Below are 17,598 nucleotides of genomic sequence, written 5' to 3'. Positions count from 1 at the left end.
GTTGAAGCCACAGCCCCCGCCACCCAAATCTGGAACGTGCACAGCCACGCGTTGTGCGCTCGCAAGATCATCGAAAGAACACCTCCCATATGTCTCGCAACCAACCACCTTCTCGCAGCTTCATCCCATCGAACGCACATCTATCACCCTTGGACGAGCCTCGTAATCCCCTATCGAGTCCCCAACTTTTGCCACTGTTTGGCATCAACAGATCATCAAGTTGCAGCTTCATCCGGCAAGGACCTGATCTGGCTGCGCGTTCTCCGCGCCTTAACCCTCGAGTCGTGGACATGCTCGTCAAGGCAAGACAACATGACAGAAAGAAAAATGCAGCTAGAAGACTGTAAGTAATTCATGGCTGAGATTTTCAGAGCTTGGGCTTGCTGGAGCTCATGATCTCGCCCGCCCGGCCTCCTCCAGCCTTGTCCAGTCTAGTCGTAGCTAATTCATTCTCAGGGCTGGACGACCTGAGCACGCGGTTTATACTGAACCTTCCCCTAGCAGACCTGTCTGAAGCCCAGCGGATATGCTTCCATCTTGAAGAGGCACAATGGTTCTACGAAGATTTTATCCGTCCCCTCGATCCTTCTTTGCCGTCCATGAACCTCCGCCGCTTCTGTGAACGAATGTTTGCCCATTGTCCCACACTCTCGACTTACACTCCAGAGGAACACATGAATGCCTTTGAGAACTTTCTTCAATACAAGAGCCGCGTTCCTGTGAGAGGAGCCATTATGCTGAACGAAGCGATGGATTCAGCCATACTGGTGAAGGGGTGGAAGAAAGGAGCCAACTGGAGTTTTCCGAGAGGCAAGATCAATCTCGACGAAGATGACCTGACATGCGCTATACGAGAGGTTTATGAGGAGACGGGATATAATCTTGAAACTTCCGGTTTAGTGCCAGCAGACCGGAATGTCAAATACATCGAGATTACCATGCGGGAGCAACAGATACGGCTCTACGTCTTCAGAAATGTTCCTATGGACACATATTTTGAGCCACGGACAAGAAAAGAGATTAGCAAGATCGAGTGGTGGCCCCTTTCTGAGCTGCCGGCGTATAGAAAGAAGGGTCGGCCAGAGCAACAGGAGAATGTTGTGAGGGACAACAAGTTCTATAATGTTGCTCCATTTCTCGTTCAACTTCGGAAATGGATTATCGAGCAAAAGAAGCAAGACGCAAAGCGAAATTCGAGAAATCAGTATCTGTCAGCCGCCGTCAGTCATGACGAGCTTCAAACAGAGGAGGACCAAGGAACAGAGCCGACTGGCGCTGCTGGCCTCTACACAACCTCACCGCTCCCTACATCGGATCTCGAGCTAGACGAGAGGTCTTTGAGACTCCAACAGCAAGTTTTGCAAATGCAACAGACCAAAGAGCCAGCAGGAAGAGGAGATGCATTGTTGGCTTTGCTGAAAAGCCCACCTATGAATTCGGACCAAGGCCCACCTCAAAATTTTACACCCCAGACCCCTCTTGAACACACTCTAGACCAAGCTCCTATGCCTCGAACTCCACATCATCAACACCCTCGCCCTCCCCAATTCTCAACCATGCAACCGCCGCCGACGTTTCCAATCCAGACACAAAATGAAACTTTCTCCTATCAGCAACCCAGCTTTCAAAATGACAGGCAGCCAGCTTACTCGAACCACGCGTACAACCAAAGTCGACAGCAGATCCAGAATTCCCATGAAAATCCACATTCTTATCAATCGCAACACCTAGTCCATCCACAACCTCTCCCACCTCACGTTCAGCCAGCTGTCTTTACAGGCGGACCTGTGCACAGTCCAATGATGCCTCCACCGGTTCCACAGCAGCCGCCACCCCAACTTACATCTACACTCTCTGTGACATTAAACAACCCCCAGTTTCCAGGCCTCCACGCACCCATGATTCCGCCAATTCAGAGACAAACACCACCAAAGCTCACAGGACATCACCTAAGTCTTCTCAATGCTTTCAAGGGTAAAAAGGATGACGCAAACGCAAACGGTAATCCTTCGACATCGAATGACCTCCCACTACGACGGTATGTGCAGGAACCAATGCATCCACCACATTCACCACATCCTCCACTGCAAGAATTGCCTGGAGATGCTTCCCGGACGCCTCCAGCGGCTAACCTGCCTCGCGTTGATGATCGGTTTTCAACCAATGCGAGTTCAGGTCTTATACCGAGCATGATTACACCAAGGCAGCCCCCCAGTGATGAGCAGAGGTCAGCGTTACTTAGTATATTCAAAAGTCCTGCGATTCCAGCGGCTGTCCCTGCTATCCCTGTTGCTGCGACTGCCTTGCCCATTAGCGCAACGCCATCAGCAGTAGAATTGTCTGCAGTGGAGCCACTTTCTCAAAACGCTGCGTCGACCTCTGCTCTTCTGAATGACAAGAGGACACCAGGCCATTCGACCAAGAACAGAAGCATACCAGAATCAAACCCAGAAGCCAATCTACCTTTCAGAGCATTATCTATTCCCCCTAGGCCTTCGGAATTGAGCGATAATGAAGCACCTTTACGAAATGGGTCCAGTCATAAGGCACACACAAAAGCAAATGGAGGGCATCATGCACGCAATACCACAAGCCAGGCACCGGCCGCGAAGTCTCCAGAAAAGCCATTCCAGCCGCAGATTTTGAAGCGTCCACAGGCAGGGCCTTCGAAGGCTGTTGAGCCTTCTCCTCTTCCTCAATCTGCATTCCCAGCACTCTCACCACCATCGACGGCTGTGCATCCTGCTCAAACGGCCGAGCATAGGCAGACGCTTCTTTCGCTCTTTGGAAAAGCTTCGACTCAACAAAATCCTGTACCGAGGATTCCAACCAGCAATCCGACACCGCAGCAGCCGATGGCTCCAGCAGCAAGTGTTTCAGTAAGGTCCCGTGTGGGAAGTCTTGCATCAGGAGAGGCTCCATCTCGTCGTGGAAGCCAGGCTCCAATATCACCTGCAGACAAAAGCTTTTTACTCAATTATTTGGGAGCTGTAACTAAGTAGGTGCTGCAGTCGCTTTGAGGCGCACATTGATTTATCTATGATGGTTGCATCAGAGAGGAAAAGTATGTTGAATGATTTCTTAAATTATAGGGACATGTTGAGATACCATGGGGCGGGAATTGGCATTGAAAGGGCATTTTGCAGCGGCTAGCTTGGTATTTCGCGGGCTTTGGGGAGGAAGAGGACATGAGTCAATGAATTGGGACAACCTAGCATACATGGAATAGTGCCCGACATGACAATGACTTAAAGAAATTTCACCTCCAATGCATTCGTAAATTACTATTCCATTCTTTGGGCTTCAAAGTCTTTCTCCAACCAACCATAAATAATGAGCCAGGCGCCACTACGAGGCTGAGAAATCAAGCTTCACAAGCGAAACTTCCGCAAGCCACTCCATCACAGACTTCACTTCCCATCACCGCACTCATAGCACTCTCATTGCCTCACTAGAAGCTCAAAATGAAACCCCGACTCACGACTCCATTACTCCGGACTTTTGACCGACTATACATCTGCACCAATTGCCTCACCCGCTCCCTCCGCAGCTCTCTCGCCACCACTTCTTCTCGACCCTACTTCTCAAGCCAAAACCCTCCTCCACCCCCAAGCGCAGCATACGCACAACTGTCCTCCCGCCGCCTGATCTCCCTCTCCGGCCCAGACTCAACACACTACCTACAAGGCGTCATAACCGCCAATCTCTTCCCTTCCACCCCCCGCAGATCCGGGTTCTACACTGCGTTCCTGAATGCGCAGGGACGCTTGCTGAATGATGTTTTTATTTATCCTGATTTGAGGGAGGGAAAGGGGGAAGGGAGCTGGTTGATTGAAGTTGATGGGAAGGAGGTTGAGAGGCTGGCGAAGCATATTAAACGCTACAAGCTCCGGGCGAAGTTTGAGGTCAAGGTTCTTGACGTGGGAGAGAGGAAGGTTTGGAGTGTTTGGGAGGAAGGGACGGGAGAGTGGACTGCGCATTCGCTGGGAGGTCAATCGGTTGAAACAAGGGAAGCGGGTGAAGAGGTGGGAGGTGAGGACACAAGAGCGCCGGGAATGGGGAGACGGTTGATCTTACCTGGGGACCAGAAGCCGGAGGTTGAGATGGAGGAGACGGACGAGGAGAGTTATAGGATTAGGAGGTACCTGAAGGGTGTCCCGGAGGGTCAGGATGAGTTGGTCAGGGAGAGTGCGTTGCCGCAGGAGAGCAATATTGATTTTATGGGAGGGATTGACTACAGGAAAGGGTGCTATGTTGGACAGGAGTTGACGATTAGGACGCATCATACGGGCGTGGTGAGGAAGAGGGTACTGCCGGTTATGCTTTATGGGATTGGTGAGAGCTTGCCAGAAATCTTGGAGTATCTGCCAGAGAAACAGTTGGGTGTCGAGAAAATTCCTAGGGAGACGAGTATTGGAAGGGTCAAGAAGAGGGGACGCAGCGCCGGCAAATGGTTGGGTGGTGTTGGTAACATTGGGTTGGGTCTTTGTCGACTAGAGATTATGACTGATGTTCAGGTATCAGGAGAAGGTGGAGGCTACAAGGAAAGCGATGAGTTCAAGCTGGAATTGGATGGTGAGGATGGCCAGGAGATAGTAAAAGTTAAGGCATTCGTGCCTCCATGGCATCTCACAAAGCAGTAGAGATATGCCTTCAAGGTGAATGACGGGGACATGGAACTTCAGATACGGGCACTATGGCTGCAATTGTATTTTGTAAATCTACAATCAGGGTATAGCAAATCAACTGAGGATCCCCAACGCCATGCTAAAATTATCATGAGCCTCAATATCCCAAAAGTACACAATTACTTCACAGTCTCTGCGGCTTCCTTCTGCAAGATGTCTTCCTCTATTCTCTGTTTCTCAGCAGCCCTTAATCTAGCCATCGTAGCTGCAAAGTCATTCTTCTTGGGTGTACTTGGAGAGAAGGAGAATTTCGGTGATGCTGAAGGCTTCTCGTCAGCTTTCGGTCCTTTGAAGATATCGGGGCGTTTGATGGGTGTAAATGTGTCTCGGTCTGCCATCTTTAGCCCAGCTTCTGGAACAGCTGGAGAGTCAGAAGGGACAAAGATTCCACTCTTCCGGGCTTTCTTCTCTGCTTTTCGCTTTGCTTTGGCCTGCTCAGCTTCCCGTATCCTTCGTTCTAGTCGCTCGATTTCGTCTTCTTCGGGTTGATCTTCAGTTATGGCTGCTGATCCTTCTTTCGTTGGTTCTTCGACTGGTTCTTTGACTGGTTCTTGTGTGGCTTCCTTGCGCGGGACTGGCGCTGGGGAGGAAGCGGTCTCTGCCATCATAGATGCCCTTGCGGCTCTCCTCTTCCTTCCCTCCTCAGCTAACTTCCTCAGCTCTTGTTGCATCTCATCATCTTCCCTCGACCTCTTGACACCAGCTGTGGCTCCGCCTCGCTCACGCGCCTCAAGATCCTCCTTCATTTGCCGCCTCTTGCCCTCAAACAGCTCATTAGCCCTCTGTCTTTGGAGCTTGGCTTGTCGGTGACCATCGTACTTCGCCTTCAATTCTGGATCACTGAGTACATCGTTCGCAGCCTGGAACAGTTCGTATTTCTCTGGGTCGAAATTTTTGCCCACCTTATCGGGATGGTATTTCAGCGCTGTCTTGCGATATGCGCGACGGAGTTCTGATTCAGAACAGTTCTCAAACGCGATACCAAGGAGCTCGTAGAAGTCGACATCGCTGGTGACCCATTTGAGCAGATCGTTGTTAGCCATGCCGACTGTTGATGTGGTCTTAGAGAAAAGTGAAGTGGTGTTGCAGTTCAGTTGATTTTCTAGTCGCGAAGCACCAATTCAGTCTAGTGCAGTTGCTGACTCATTCCACCAACTTCATGATCACTCCTTCCTTCACTGCCTGTCTATGGGAATCATGAATATAACTCACCTTTACCTTTGCATCATGCGATGGTACGGGCTGGGGGGTACCGCTGATGCCTAACTTTTACTAAGCCTCAAGCCTCCCGGTGATACCTTCTCTGAAATGGAAGAATCCAAGTCGGTGCCCGTTTGTCGAATGAACTGAATTCTGCTGCAGCTGGTACCAACTTCCAAATGAGCGTTGATCTGGCCTTCGCTGTCGGCCTCCGTGAGAATTTGCAAGTACCTGCTTATATAGCTACTTAAATGGTGTCCGAAGACACCACCCTTGAGCCGGATCTGAGATGGTTCTTCCGCGTTGGAGTAATTCCAATTCAAGACATGGGACTCTCAGTACGACACGACCCTGTGAGTTCCCTGGCGGTCTCTGATGCTAGATATTTTACTTTTTGATTGCCATTATTTTGTCCGCCCGGTCGTAACACTCATGGCTAGGCTTTGAAGAAACAGATCGGATCGGAGCTCTATCATGTAATATCATAGCTATCCGATCCCGTATCGCTGTCATAGAGTTGCTTTAATGATGCCACTCGTGCTTCGACCTCCTCTGGTCTTCGTTCAATCTTTCAAAAACTCCGTTGTGAGGCTTCTCAAGGCATGATCCAAAGCGTGTGATCTTGTCTTGCAGCTCGAATATTCATTGTCTAGCAATATCATTTTCAATCGCCTCACGCGCTAGAAAGAAGCAAGTGAGAGGTCGCTAAAGAATTGATTTCAAGAAACACAGCAAAAAAACCAGCAAAAAAAGTTGTTTGTGTAGTATATTTGGCTGAGTAGTTAGCATATTCTAGAGGGGTGGTTCTCACATTGTTTGTAGCACATAGGAGACTGCAACCATTTTCATCTCACGAGCAACCACCTCGACCGCCTAAGACGGGATTTGTGGCCGTTCTTCCAGTGGCTCCTCTACATCCCACCTTAGCAGGTTACAACGAGGCGTTAGACGCGCCACCTTGCAACGGAGATTACGGAGCACCCCATGCACTCTCTCCAATGCGTCACTAACTATTATACCTGCAACATGTTTACTAAGGATGCCAGAGCGCAAAGTTTCGAATCGGACGGAGCAGAAGCGTATGGCTACCAGTGGCTCTTTCCGTACGAAGTCGTTAGTGACGTTAAAAGCGTTGTTGTCAATGCTGTCAAACGAACTTACGTAGGTCCAAGACCACCGTTTGTTTTGCGAAATTTCTCTTATTCAATTGTATAAAGCTGAGCGAAATCAGGCTCGGTCAAAAGATTTCCCCATCCGCCGATGAGCCTGGTTGGCGCCCAGCCGGTAGCGTGTTTACTTCGATCCAACCCTCCTTCCTCCTCCTTTATCCAGTCAATGCGCCCTTCGAGCATGATATAAATTTGCGGAAATGGCAGACCAGAATTCTTTGGTCGTCAAGCTGCCTTACACATCCTCATCAACATCTGCTATCAACAGAAAAAACCAAGCCGCGATCTCCAGGGCTCCACCAGCAACAGCATCCGCATCATCATCGCAGGAGGCCGCACCTGCCAAGATCGCAACTCATTTCTCCCAAAGCCAGTTAGCACTTGCTCTTGCCATCCAAAAGGCGAAGCCGGAAGCACTTTCCACACATGGTAAGTCGAGATGCTCTGCTGGCGCTTCCCTCGCTGATGCTGCTATAGAGTATTGCCAACAACTACGCAAATGCATAAAGACTGGAAGACCTGTTTCGATTGATGGATTGCGCTTCGTTGATACTTGTGATTTCTGGAAGGAGCAATATACCAAGATTCATCTTGAGAACAAAGCACTGCAAGACAAGGTTCATAGGCTGGAACAGGCTGGGCTAAAGCTTCCCGAAACTCCACACGGCCAGTACACTCATCATATGCTGCATATTTCGAGCGGTCAATTCCTTCCAGAGCCTGGAGACGTCGGTCGTATGGACACTGAAGGGTCGAGGAAGCGGTGTGCTCCAGTTGCGGAGGACAGAGAAGAATATCAGGAGCAACGTTACATGGATTTCTCGTCTTCAGAAGATATTTGCATTAGCATGAGTAACTTTGGTAAGCCCGGAACTCGGTCAAGCACTTCCCTCAGCTAATTAATCCAGTTCTCCGCATCGGACGCCAACGCAGCAATATGGAAAGGGCCGCCCAAGACTCCTCCACCTTGGGTGATGTCAATATTCTTGCCAGAAACATCTTCCAGACTTTAGCTCTTCTCGAAACCACTCTGTTCAGTACCTGTCTACCCTTGAAGCTGCTGAGAACCGATAGTGAAGATCATCGAACATCATTATTGATTCAGCATATGATGCATCAAGTCAAAACTTCGTTCCTCTCTTGCTTCAAAGCTATGAACGAGCTGTGCGTTACGATTCCCGGAAGAGCGAGGATGCCAGAAACTGTCTATCGAATGGTCATGTTTTACAAGAAAGCGTTGGGTCTCCTTCATAGCCTGGCAAACGCGCAGGCGGAGTTTGAAACTGTTCAAGAGCGCCAAAGACCAAGAAACAAGCGTAGCAGGATGGAAGAGCGAGAATACATTGCGACAAAGTCTTTGGCGAACTCCCTCACTTCTATTGCCTTAGGTATTGAGTGGATATTCGGACAACCTGGGCATGCCGATTTACTGGAAGGAATTCTCTTTTGCGTTCTGGAACAAACTGGACGTCTGGTCTCGGAGGTCATATTTGCTGAGCACGTCGCTACATCAGATAATCCCGGAAATATCTCAAAAGTCGATGATCAAATACCCTGTGGAAATATCCATCATGACTCTCGGTACATGGTCCAGATCCTGCAGGCTGCGGTGGGAGGGTCGAAAAGGAGGGAACTGATTGCCCAGGTGCTGGCTGCAGGAAATTCCAATTCAAGTATGAAAACACCTCCCGTTAGTTCCACTCTGTCATTAGCCCTTTCTAGCGACTTGCTTTCCAAAGCCAAGAAGCTGTTGCAGAGTACATTGGTGAATTGTGCTGTAGGAGGACCCGGTTTGGAGAGTTTGAGATTACCCACGCCACCGATAGAGGAGGTAGACGTACAATTTGAGGTGGATGATCAAGCAGAGAAGTATGGATCGGAATGGCTGGTACAATCTGTATGGGGCATAATTGGCTGGGATATGATTGCTTAAAATGGGGTGTCTCTTTGCATATTTCGCAAAGGACGAGAGAGAATTGCTTCGATTTAGCTTAAAGCAGAAATTTTAGACAGTTAACTATAACTTGTCTGAGATTCATCATTTTGTCTCGCCTTAAAATCTAATAGTCATTTCAAAAGAGCATTCTGTAATTTGATTTCCCAAATCAACCTCGACCTGAAACTTAAACAACTGACTTCATCACTTCGTCGCTTTCGCCAATGCCGATCATTCGAAGTTGAATTCACATCAACAAGTTCAGATCAACCTCAACCACAACATCCGACTTCCCATTTACAACAACATATTTCCCCTACAAGTCGACTGGATCTCGGCCGTCATATTGCTGACGTCCACGGGCGTCAGAAATCTCCCAAGCGGTTGATGTCCGACTTGATCTCATTGTTCCATGCATCCAAGGAAATTCCAGTATCTTGGAATGAACTCATAGCCATTCTGACCACTCAAGGGTCACCATCGGTCAATGTCCCATGTAGCTTAGGACATTCGAAATTTCCAAATCCACCCATGAAACTGTTGAACTACAGAAAAGATGGCGCGAACTGTTTCACCATACCCCTCAATTTCGACTGGATATTGTCTTTGTTCCGAAGTGCGTGTCGTTCGAGGAGCATTACCATGAGTATACAGATTGGTTTAGGCGTGCCAAAAGAGTCGCACTCGGCCGTACTTGGCATTAAGATCCCCAAAGCATACAGTATTGGGACCGGAACGAGATAAAAAAGTATCTGAGCAAGTTCCCCAGTTTGGGGGACTTTGATGTTTGTTGGCGGATATCCTCCTTTACAGAGGAAAGTTTCACAATACGGAGACTTGATTGAGATTGGAGTGAGATTTGCTCATCGGAAGAATCAGTCTCAAGGCAGCCCGCCACAACGGCAATTGAAGGCGAAGGTCATGAATCTCAATAAAACGTAAAGTGGTGAGCGAGAGAACATAGATCAAATATTGTAGTAAGTACCAAAACAAAAGGGACATTCCGGATTACTAACTTCAGTAGGCTTTCGATAAGATCGCTTCAATCACAACAGAGCAGGCCATGTTGGATATATTGGGTGTATATGGAGTTCTGGGTCTTTCCTTCCCACGAACTGGCCAGGTCCTGGGTATCGGAAATGATGGCATTGGTCATACTCTTAGGTTCAGCACCCTAATGGCATTTCCTCCCAAAGCACCCTTTGCTTCTTCACTCCCACTTCCCAGTGCTGACTTGATTGCTTCATAGTTGGTCTCAACGCTCAACCATTTCCCTCCCTCTTCGTCCAGTGGCGGGAAAAACGGATGGTCTGTCCCAAACATGACTCTGTCCTCCCCACTTGCTTGTATCGCAGCCTTCAGTCCAATCTCGCCGTAGATCACTGCATCTAAGTAGATGTTCTTCTTTAAGATATCCCATACTGTCTTTCTCCTTTTGCCCAGTTTCCCCTCTGCCTTCAAATGAGCATCGTGCTCGATGCAAGACTCGATCCTTCCAGCCAAGAAAGGTAGAGTTCCTCCAGAATGAGCCAAGATCATCTGCAAATCTGGAACCTTCTCAAAAACACCAGACAGTATCATTCTAGTGACCCCAATCGAAGTCTCGAGTGGGAATCCCAGAGCAAGTGGTAGCACATGCCCATAATCACTCGCCCTCTCTCCCCATACCGACCCGGGCAACCCATAATGCGGATGCAAGAAAATCGGTAGCTCCGCATCCTGTAGAGCTTGGAAAATGGGAAGCAGTTCTGGATCATCCAGCCCCTTCCCAAGCCCTGTAGTTCCGAGAATAATTCCCCTCATATATTTCAGCTCCTTCAATCTTGCAATCTCCGTGACAATGATATCCTTCCCACCACTCAATGGCAAAGTCCCAAACGCAAATAACCTTCCCGGAAACTTTCCACATTCTTCATTGACCTCACTGTTAATCCTTCCTGCTGCTTTTGCCGCCTCGGCTGCTGGGACCCAGTCTAACCATGGATTTGCAAGAGAGATGACGGAGATGTCGATGGAGTGCGTGTCCATGAACTCGATTTTCTTGTTGATGTCGTAATACTCCGGCCCCACTGGACGTCCTCGCGAAGTGCTCTCTGTGTCTTCAGCCGGTAGAATGACAAGGCGGAGAGCGGGAGATGGAGGGAAGGAGCGGATATAGGGGATGCTGGAGCGGGATTTTAGGAGCTTGATGTAGGAGGGTGGGTAGACATGGGTGTGAATGTCCACGACGGGGGATTTAGCGGACGCCATCTCGTTCCAACTTAGTCGCCAGATGCCGGAGTAAAGAGAGGAAGAAGATGTTATATTGAAGCTCGTGATGTCGGTAGGACAGGCACGGTTAGCTTTTCCTAATTGGTAATTTTGTTGCCCCGCGGCGCTTATCGTGCCCCGCTTTGTTATCTCACCCCCTGGCCAAGCCCCAGCCGCCTGCCTTTTTCAACGACGACCCGCTTGGCTCGAGGCTGAACAGCCGGAGAGCGGCTGTATCCGCATATCAGATCATAAGATCTTGATCGATATTTCAAGGACAGCTTCCCAAAACTTCCTCAGACTACAAGAATCGCCATAGCGTTGGCAGTGAAGCTTGTAGAACAGGATGGCACCACAGGCGAGCGCTGTTGAAAAAGACAACTTGTTCATCCCAGTAAGCATATTCCCTGATATGACAACGAAGATAATAACACCGCTGTCACAGCTCGTTGATTTCTCTCTCTTCCTCAACGGCACTACAGCCGAACGGACACAAGCCGCTGAATTCATACTCAAAGGCTTCCAAAATGCAGGCTTCATCTACCTAACCAACCACTCGATCCCCCTCCCCACAGTCTCACACGTCTTCTCCACCTCCGCCAAATTCTTCGACAGGCCTCAACTCGAAAAGGAAGCCGTAGGCTGGACAACCCCTGAATCAAACAGGGGCTATGTCTCCCACGGCCGCGAAAAGGTCTCCATTCTCACCGATAAAGATGCTGTCGAGGCAATTCGAGGCCAAGCCCCAGATTTGAAAGAGAGTTTTGAAATTGGGAGAGAAGGGGCAGAAGGAACGCCTAACAACTGGCCCAGCGGGGATGAAGCAGCAAAGGAGTTCAAAGAAACAATGCTGAAGTTCCATGACCAGTGCAAGGTGCTGCATATCGAGGTTATGCGGGCCATAGCTGTGGGGATGGGACTAGAAGAAGGCTATTTTGATGGGTATACGGATGTTGGAGATAATACGTTGCGGCTGCTGCATTATCCGGAAGTGAAGAAGGATGTGTTTAAGAACAATAAGCTGCAGGTAAGGGCGGGCGAGCATACGGATTATGGATCGATTACCTTGTTATTTCAGGATAATAGGGGTGGGCTGCAGGTTAAGAGTCCGGATGGGACATTCGTTGATGCTATTCCTATTCCGGGGACGGTGGTGATTAATGCGGGGGATTTGTTGGCCAGATGGAGTAATGATACAATTAAGAGCACGTTGCATAGAGTAGTGGAACCTCCTGCGCCGGAGGTTGGGGATGTCCATCCGGCAAGGTACAGTTGTGCCTACTTTTGTAACCCGAATTTCGATCGGATGATTGAGGCAATTCAGGGAACCTACGGAGGGGAGAAGGGTCCGAAGAAGTATGAGCCGATTAACTCGGGGGACTACTTGGTGCAGAGACTTGCTGCTACTTATTGAGTAGTCGAATCGTAGTGTATTTATGTTTGCATGCGAGCATTGTTGCATTGTTGCATTGTCTTTGTGTATTCTCGTTTTTCTGCTTGGTCTCGGTGCAATGCTTCAGGAATTGGGGTACTAGTACAGAATGATTGTATTCTGCCCAAGTCATACAGTCTACTATTTAGAAAAGCCAACGAGGTCTTGAAGTCAAAGCTGACCTTGCTCTTCTCGACATATTATGTGCGTTCACCCCGATGTCTGCCTCACTGCCCAGAACCAGCAGCCGCAGGAAGGCTTGCTTTACTTACCCAACGCATCGGAACGTGAGCGATGCCGTAAGAATCATAAACCCCCTGGCCATCCTTGTTTCCCTTCTCTCCATCCTTCATGGGCAGCTTCTTCGTTTGGTCAATGCTCACGAGAGCCCTACTCACGCTTTTGCAAAACCCCTTGTCCCCAGCTGTGACCAGACTCGCCATCACATAGCAGAGGTTTTTATGCCTATTGAAGAACTCCGAACGATTGCAATTCGAACTCTGGAGTAGTCGGCGGAACTGAATATTGGTTCTACCCTTCACGGGACCGTCGATGACTAATTTGACCATATTGAGGTTTGGGCAATTCTCATGTAACAACTCCCATAAGTCGCGCTTTCCTCCTCGATATGAAGATGTGAGGTAGTACAGATCCCCAAGATTCATAGCAAGTACCTTCACTTCCTTCATGACACCCTTGTAAAAATGAATAGCGCCGTGGGCAACCGAGGGGTAGCATTCCTTTGCGGGATCCATAAACCACCGGTTTAAGTAGATTGTGTCCTTCGCATAGTTGATGAAGAGCGTAAAAAGGAGAGCCGGCTGGCTGCTCTTGACGATTGAGAACGTTTTCTTGGCTTCTTTACGTGACTCGCGGCTAGCATGAAGAACTCCGGGAACCATGTCCTTAGCGGTCGGTTGGAGACAGACGATGCGGCCGCCAATAGCTACAATGGCGTGCTTCCAGATTCTCAGGCGGAGTTCAGGTGGGAACTTAGGGAAGAGATGGAAGGATCGTTCGACGCTTCGAAGGTTTTCATCCTGGATTAAGGCGACGCTGATGTTCTTGGCAGACTTGGGAGAGAGACTACGAGCTTTTTTGGAGGTATACAATTGAGGACAGAGAGGTGGATGCTCCATGGCGTTGTCTTCGGATCTGGAGATTCTTAGTGTTTGTATTCTTCGACGTGGAGAGATCAATACCTATCGGAAGTGTTGCCTCGATCCGGATGATCAGAAATCGAGTCCGACATGATGTTGCTAAGCCCAGTTGTCCCTTAGGACAACTGTTCAATGTTCCAGACGGTTTCTGCTGATTTAACTCTAGGTCGTTGTCCTGTGTCAAGAAGTTAGTGGAGGCTAGCAGGTTGAGCCTGATAGCGGTCGCGATTGGCTCTTTATCCTCTCGATTGGAGGATAAATTTGGCATTCACCACCACAGCCCAAATAGGAGGAAATTTATCAAATCAATCGATGAGATGGCTCAGATAGAGGTACAGCTCTATATAAGCACTTTAGGGCCAAACGTAAGAAAGTTGATTTTAATATCTACGAACATGAGATATCGATATCTTCTGCCCCATGAGTCAATTTTGACAGACCACAAATTCAGGACTCTATAACATCCTTCCTCCTATGGTATCCCTCTTTATACTCTCTCTCGAAATGCCCTCTTTTGGACATCAGTCTCGTCACCCACCCTATGTTCTGACCCCAAGGTATATACAATTGAACGATTCCCTTCCTTCTTAAACTTCTACTCAAACACTTGAAATTACCAGTATCACCACTTTATTATAAGTAAAATATGGAAATAGATATAAATAAAGGTAGTAAAATACAGTATTAGACTTGGCCAAGAAAAGTCCTACTTTTGATAAAGGGGTTATATTTTGAAGTGGTCCGAGTCAAATCCCGGAAGTAAGAGAAACGTTCAAATTCAATGAACGGGAACTCAATGAATTCGAGCCGAGGACAAAGAGTAGATGAACTAGAGTCTAAACCCGCTTTGCAATACGGGCAGTTATTTTATTTACGTCCTCCATGGACTTACACTTGATGAGCTGTATTATCATTAATTGAAGTAGGACCTGTTGCTTAAACGAAAGTAGAAGTTCAAGTCTATATTGTTCATAACCCTGTCTTTCAAGATATCATCAATCAAGGTTGACAATAAGTCGTTTTCCGTGGAACGCTTTCGAACGAAATTGACCAATTGCTATTCTCTCCAAAAGTCCCCCATTTAACTCCACCAAAAGAGCATTTAAGCACTACCCGTAGTTCCCATAGTAAACTTAATCGAACACCTTAAATGAAGTTGAATATTCATAAGTAAACCTCGGGTTAGTTAGCCGGGACGACGACGATTGTATAAAATGGCAAGAGTTCTCTGGATAGTCATTCAGCCAGTGCTTCTCGAACCCATACAAGGCACCAGACGCAATACCCCACTTATTTAGAATCCGGGTTAATGGCTACCGGTATGATCGCTCGATTGCTTCCCGTTCTGATAGGTGTTTCGGTAGTATGAGATGATAGCGCCTCTCAAGCATATGCTCAAACAGGTATTGATTTATGCTAACTATCACAATGGGAAAGACAAGACACATCCTCAGATCTTCCTTGCCCCTCATGTACCTGCAATATATCCTGAACGGCTTGGGAGAGTTTTCTTTTTGTTTCAAAGGCCCAATTGTGTTGTAATCAGCGGCAGTTGACCACCCTATCCAGCACCAACTGGGTATCATACACCCAAATTTGTTTGTCAATAAGTGCCTGAGAATATTCTCCAGGGAGGCATCTCGTACAAGATAGGTGGAGCTCAGAGCAATCCATACTCGATAAAACTACTGGCAGAGCGCTGTAAAACCAGCCAAAGTGTCCCCCCATGGCTACGAGTATTCCGTAAAATACACTCCAAATGTCAGCGCCGAAAGTGAGACACTTTCGGGTGTGCTCTGCAACTAGATCGGCAGAGCATCCAAATATCTGGGCCTTTTCTACTGCCCCCTGAGTTTGATGATTATCCCCATCTGGCACGACCTCAAAGATATTAAAAAGAGGCACCTGCTCAGAGCCATATGTTAGATGATCCTTTTCACTCAGACTGTTGTCTTAGAGTGAAGGACTTGCTCCTTAGTGAAAATAATGCATCGCCGAGAAAGAAGTCTCTCTTAGCAAGTCCAATCGCGAGTTCCATACGTTGATGACATGATCAGATCTCGAAGCTGTCGCAGTTTCGTCTCATTCGTGTCCTTAGTCGGGCCTAAAGGCTTTTCCACGTCTGGTGACGGAGCAAGAACAAACGTGCGGGAAGTCCATGCAACGGGTTTTCTGCATTCTTTCTCGCTAGAGCAATGATGGTCGCAGTAGCCCCATGGCAAATAGATGCCATCTCCTTGATCTGTTGGTGTTCTCCATGGCATTATCTTACACAATACAAAGAGAATCTAAGGCTCCTGTAAGACATGCACGATAATTGCAAGATCAGTTTAGAGATATTGACAAAATTCACGGTTCTGTAAGTGGGTCACTCTGGATTATTCTCACTGTTCCAAGAGAGTGCTCCTGCTTGAGCTCATATACTAAACGCCGTCCAAGGCTGCTTTATAAGTCACGGCATGCCGCTGGCCCACTGGCAATAGAACTAGAGTCCCAATCGATGCCCGATATTCTGAGCGGGGTTGTGGGGCTGAAGAGGACCCGGATGGCTGTGGCTTACCTTCACGCCAATGGAAATTCACAAGAGATGGTGGTCTAGCCGTTTCAGGCATGCCTGTGGTGAACTGAAGGCAGCGAGGGACGTGCTTGGTTTGAAAGGGGTGAGAAGAACATCACGTGAAAAGGGACCTTGTCTGGGAACCACGTTCCGTCTTCTCAATCCTCATACCTCATCTTCATCATCACTTATTGACTAGAACACGCCAACAAACCTCCTCATCGATCCCCAGCTTTCAGAATAGCTTCGGGATGCGAGCACTGCGATCAATGCGATGAAGAGCCCGATGGCGCGTGTCGTGGCCTCTGCCTGATTTAATTTCTTTTGTTGCCGACACCAAAGCTGGGCGTCGCATTATTTGCATTCTTGCGATCCCTTTTCGTTCACCGAGCTCCCCATGTTCTACACTTTGTTGGGTAATTTTTGCTGGACCAGCAATCTGATTATTCGGTGTGCAAAGCAGGCTTAGCAGAGTTGTGTGTGCCATGCAATCAAGTAACAGGCTTTTGCACTGCCAAGATCACGGAACGAACCAGCATTGGGCCGTGTCTTATATGTACCGTCCTAATATTACTTCGATATCTATTTTTGCAACAGCTTGACTCAAAAGCAAGTCGATTCCCAGCACTGCCCACGTTGAAGGCAAGCTTCACGTCAAAAGTCTGGGATTCAAAGCTGTGGAGTACTTTGACACAAGTTGAGGAAATCTGGGGCTATGCTTCTCTAGTTACACTGCCCCAATGGCTCTTGAATATATGTCAAGCTTGAATCTTTCTCGTCTTCTAAAATATTTTCTTATAGTCAAATAATCCTGTTCAACATCATGAATTCCGCTGCTTTGATTCAGAGTATGAAATGGATGCATGACAGGGAGCCCAGCTGGCAAGCCCTGGCAGACTTTCTGGCAGATTTTGGACCCTAGCTTTTCTCGACCTGTTCCTCACCGAGGCGAACCCCCAAAAATATGTTTAAGGACGAGGTGGTGATACGATATTTCGCACCCTATCGGCACGGAAAGCTTGTCAGCTATCATCGGAAGCCTGATCATGAGCTTCCAAAGAGGCATTTAACCCGTATCGCCAATCAATATGGGTGAAGCTACTGGCCTTACCCCTCCTCGTCCGGCGAGGAAACTATGTCTGTGCGCGTTGGCTGATTTGCAACACACCATAGACTGCTTTTATAGGCCAATCTCACCGCGATAAG

At 48.2% G+C, this 17,598-nt stretch overlaps 6 protein-coding genes across 6 annotated transcripts; 4 read left to right on the top strand and 2 right to left on the bottom strand.

Annotated features, from left to right (window-relative positions):
- Positions 1-72: 72 nt before the first annotated feature.
- Positions 73-3,270, top strand: K444DRAFT_591004 (DCP2-domain-containing protein). Its single transcript, XM_024878171.1, has 2 exons — positions 73-343; positions 457-3,270. The coding sequence occupies exons 1-2, from the start codon at positions 313-315 to the stop codon at positions 3,000-3,002; spliced, it is 2,577 nt and encodes an 858-aa protein (XP_024735908.1). The 5' UTR covers positions 73-312; the 3' UTR covers positions 3,003-3,270.
- Positions 3,271-3,464: 194 nt separating this feature from the next.
- K444DRAFT_531487 (Aminomethyltransferase folate-binding domain-containing protein) lies at positions 3,465-4,643 on the top strand (the record flags this gene model as incomplete). Its single annotated transcript, XM_024874987.1, has 2 exons — positions 3,465-3,990; positions 4,024-4,643. 2 exons carry the CDS (start codon positions 3,465-3,467, stop codon positions 4,641-4,643), a joined length of 1,146 nt encoding a protein of 381 aa, XP_024735907.1.
- A 164-nt stretch (positions 4,644-4,807) lies between these two features.
- K444DRAFT_630644 (DnaJ-domain-containing protein) lies at positions 4,808-5,731 on the bottom strand (the record flags this gene model as incomplete). The annotated part of the gene is made up of 1 exon (XM_024883244.1): positions 4,808-5,731. The coding sequence occupies one exon, from the start codon at positions 5,729-5,731 to the stop codon at positions 4,808-4,810; it is 924 nt and encodes a 307-aa protein (XP_024735906.1).
- A 1,387-nt stretch (positions 5,732-7,118) lies between these two features.
- Positions 7,119-9,104, top strand: K444DRAFT_563024 (uncharacterized protein). Its single transcript, XM_024877015.1, has 3 exons — positions 7,119-7,486; positions 7,535-7,918; positions 7,966-9,104. Exons 1-3 carry the CDS (start codon positions 7,258-7,260, stop codon positions 8,988-8,990), a joined length of 1,638 nt encoding a protein of 545 aa, XP_024735905.1. The 5' UTR covers positions 7,119-7,257; the 3' UTR covers positions 8,991-9,104.
- An 841-nt stretch (positions 9,105-9,945) lies between these two features.
- On the bottom strand, positions 9,946-11,292 carry K444DRAFT_613791 (2-amino-3-carboxymuconate-6-semialdehyde decarboxylase-like protein). The gene has a single exon (XM_024880415.1). The coding sequence runs from the start codon at positions 11,241-11,243 to the stop codon at positions 10,146-10,148; it is 1,098 nt and encodes a 365-aa protein (XP_024735904.1). The 5' UTR covers positions 11,244-11,292; the 3' UTR covers positions 9,946-10,145.
- A 149-nt stretch (positions 11,293-11,441) lies between these two features.
- Positions 11,442-12,852, top strand: K444DRAFT_563020 (Clavaminate synthase-like protein). Its single transcript, XM_024877014.1, has 2 exons — positions 11,442-11,637; positions 11,689-12,852. Exons 1-2 carry the CDS (start codon positions 11,590-11,592, stop codon positions 12,655-12,657), a joined length of 1,017 nt encoding a protein of 338 aa, XP_024735903.1. The 5' UTR covers positions 11,442-11,589; the 3' UTR covers positions 12,658-12,852.
- Positions 12,853-17,598: the final 4,746 nt, after the last annotated feature.

The sequence above is a fragment of the Hyaloscypha bicolor genome, assembly GCF_002865645.1.
Source record: "Hyaloscypha bicolor E unplaced genomic scaffold K444scaffold_87, whole genome shotgun sequence".
NCBI classification, from domain to species: Eukaryota; Fungi; Ascomycota; class Leotiomycetes; order Helotiales; family Hyaloscyphaceae; genus Hyaloscypha; species Hyaloscypha bicolor.
The sequence above is the reverse complement of the archived record's forward strand: the minus strand, read 5'-3'. Positions and strand labels throughout refer to the sequence as shown.

Excerpts from the sequence above, each read along its gene's own strand:
- K444DRAFT_591004 (XM_024878171.1), top strand. The coding sequence starts at position 313 with ATGACAGAAAGAAAAATGCAGCTAGAAGACT. Across the intron at positions 344-456 it reads AAAAATGCAGCTAGAAGACT|GGCTGGACGACCTGAGCACG; the intron begins GTAAGTAATTCA and ends ATTCATTCTCAG.
- K444DRAFT_613791 (XM_024880415.1), bottom strand. The coding sequence starts at position 11,243 with ATGGCGTCCGCTAAATCCCCCGTCGTGGACATTCACACCCATGTCTAC.
- K444DRAFT_563020 (XM_024877014.1), top strand. The coding sequence starts at position 11,590 with ATGGCACCACAGGCGAGCGCTGTTGAAAAAGACAACTTGTTCATCCCA. Across the intron at positions 11,638-11,688 it reads AAGACAACTTGTTCATCCCA|CTCGTTGATTTCTCTCTCTT; the intron begins GTAAGCATATTC and ends CCGCTGTCACAG.
- K444DRAFT_563024 (XM_024877015.1), top strand. The coding sequence starts at position 7,258 with ATGGCAGACCAGAATTCTTTGGTCGTCAAGCTGCCTTACACATCCTCA. Across the intron at positions 7,487-7,534 it reads GGAAGCACTTTCCACACATG|AGTATTGCCAACAACTACGC; the intron begins GTAAGTCGAGAT and ends ATGCTGCTATAG. Across the intron at positions 7,919-7,965 it reads CATTAGCATGAGTAACTTTG|TTCTCCGCATCGGACGCCAA; the intron begins GTAAGCCCGGAA and ends TAATTAATCCAG.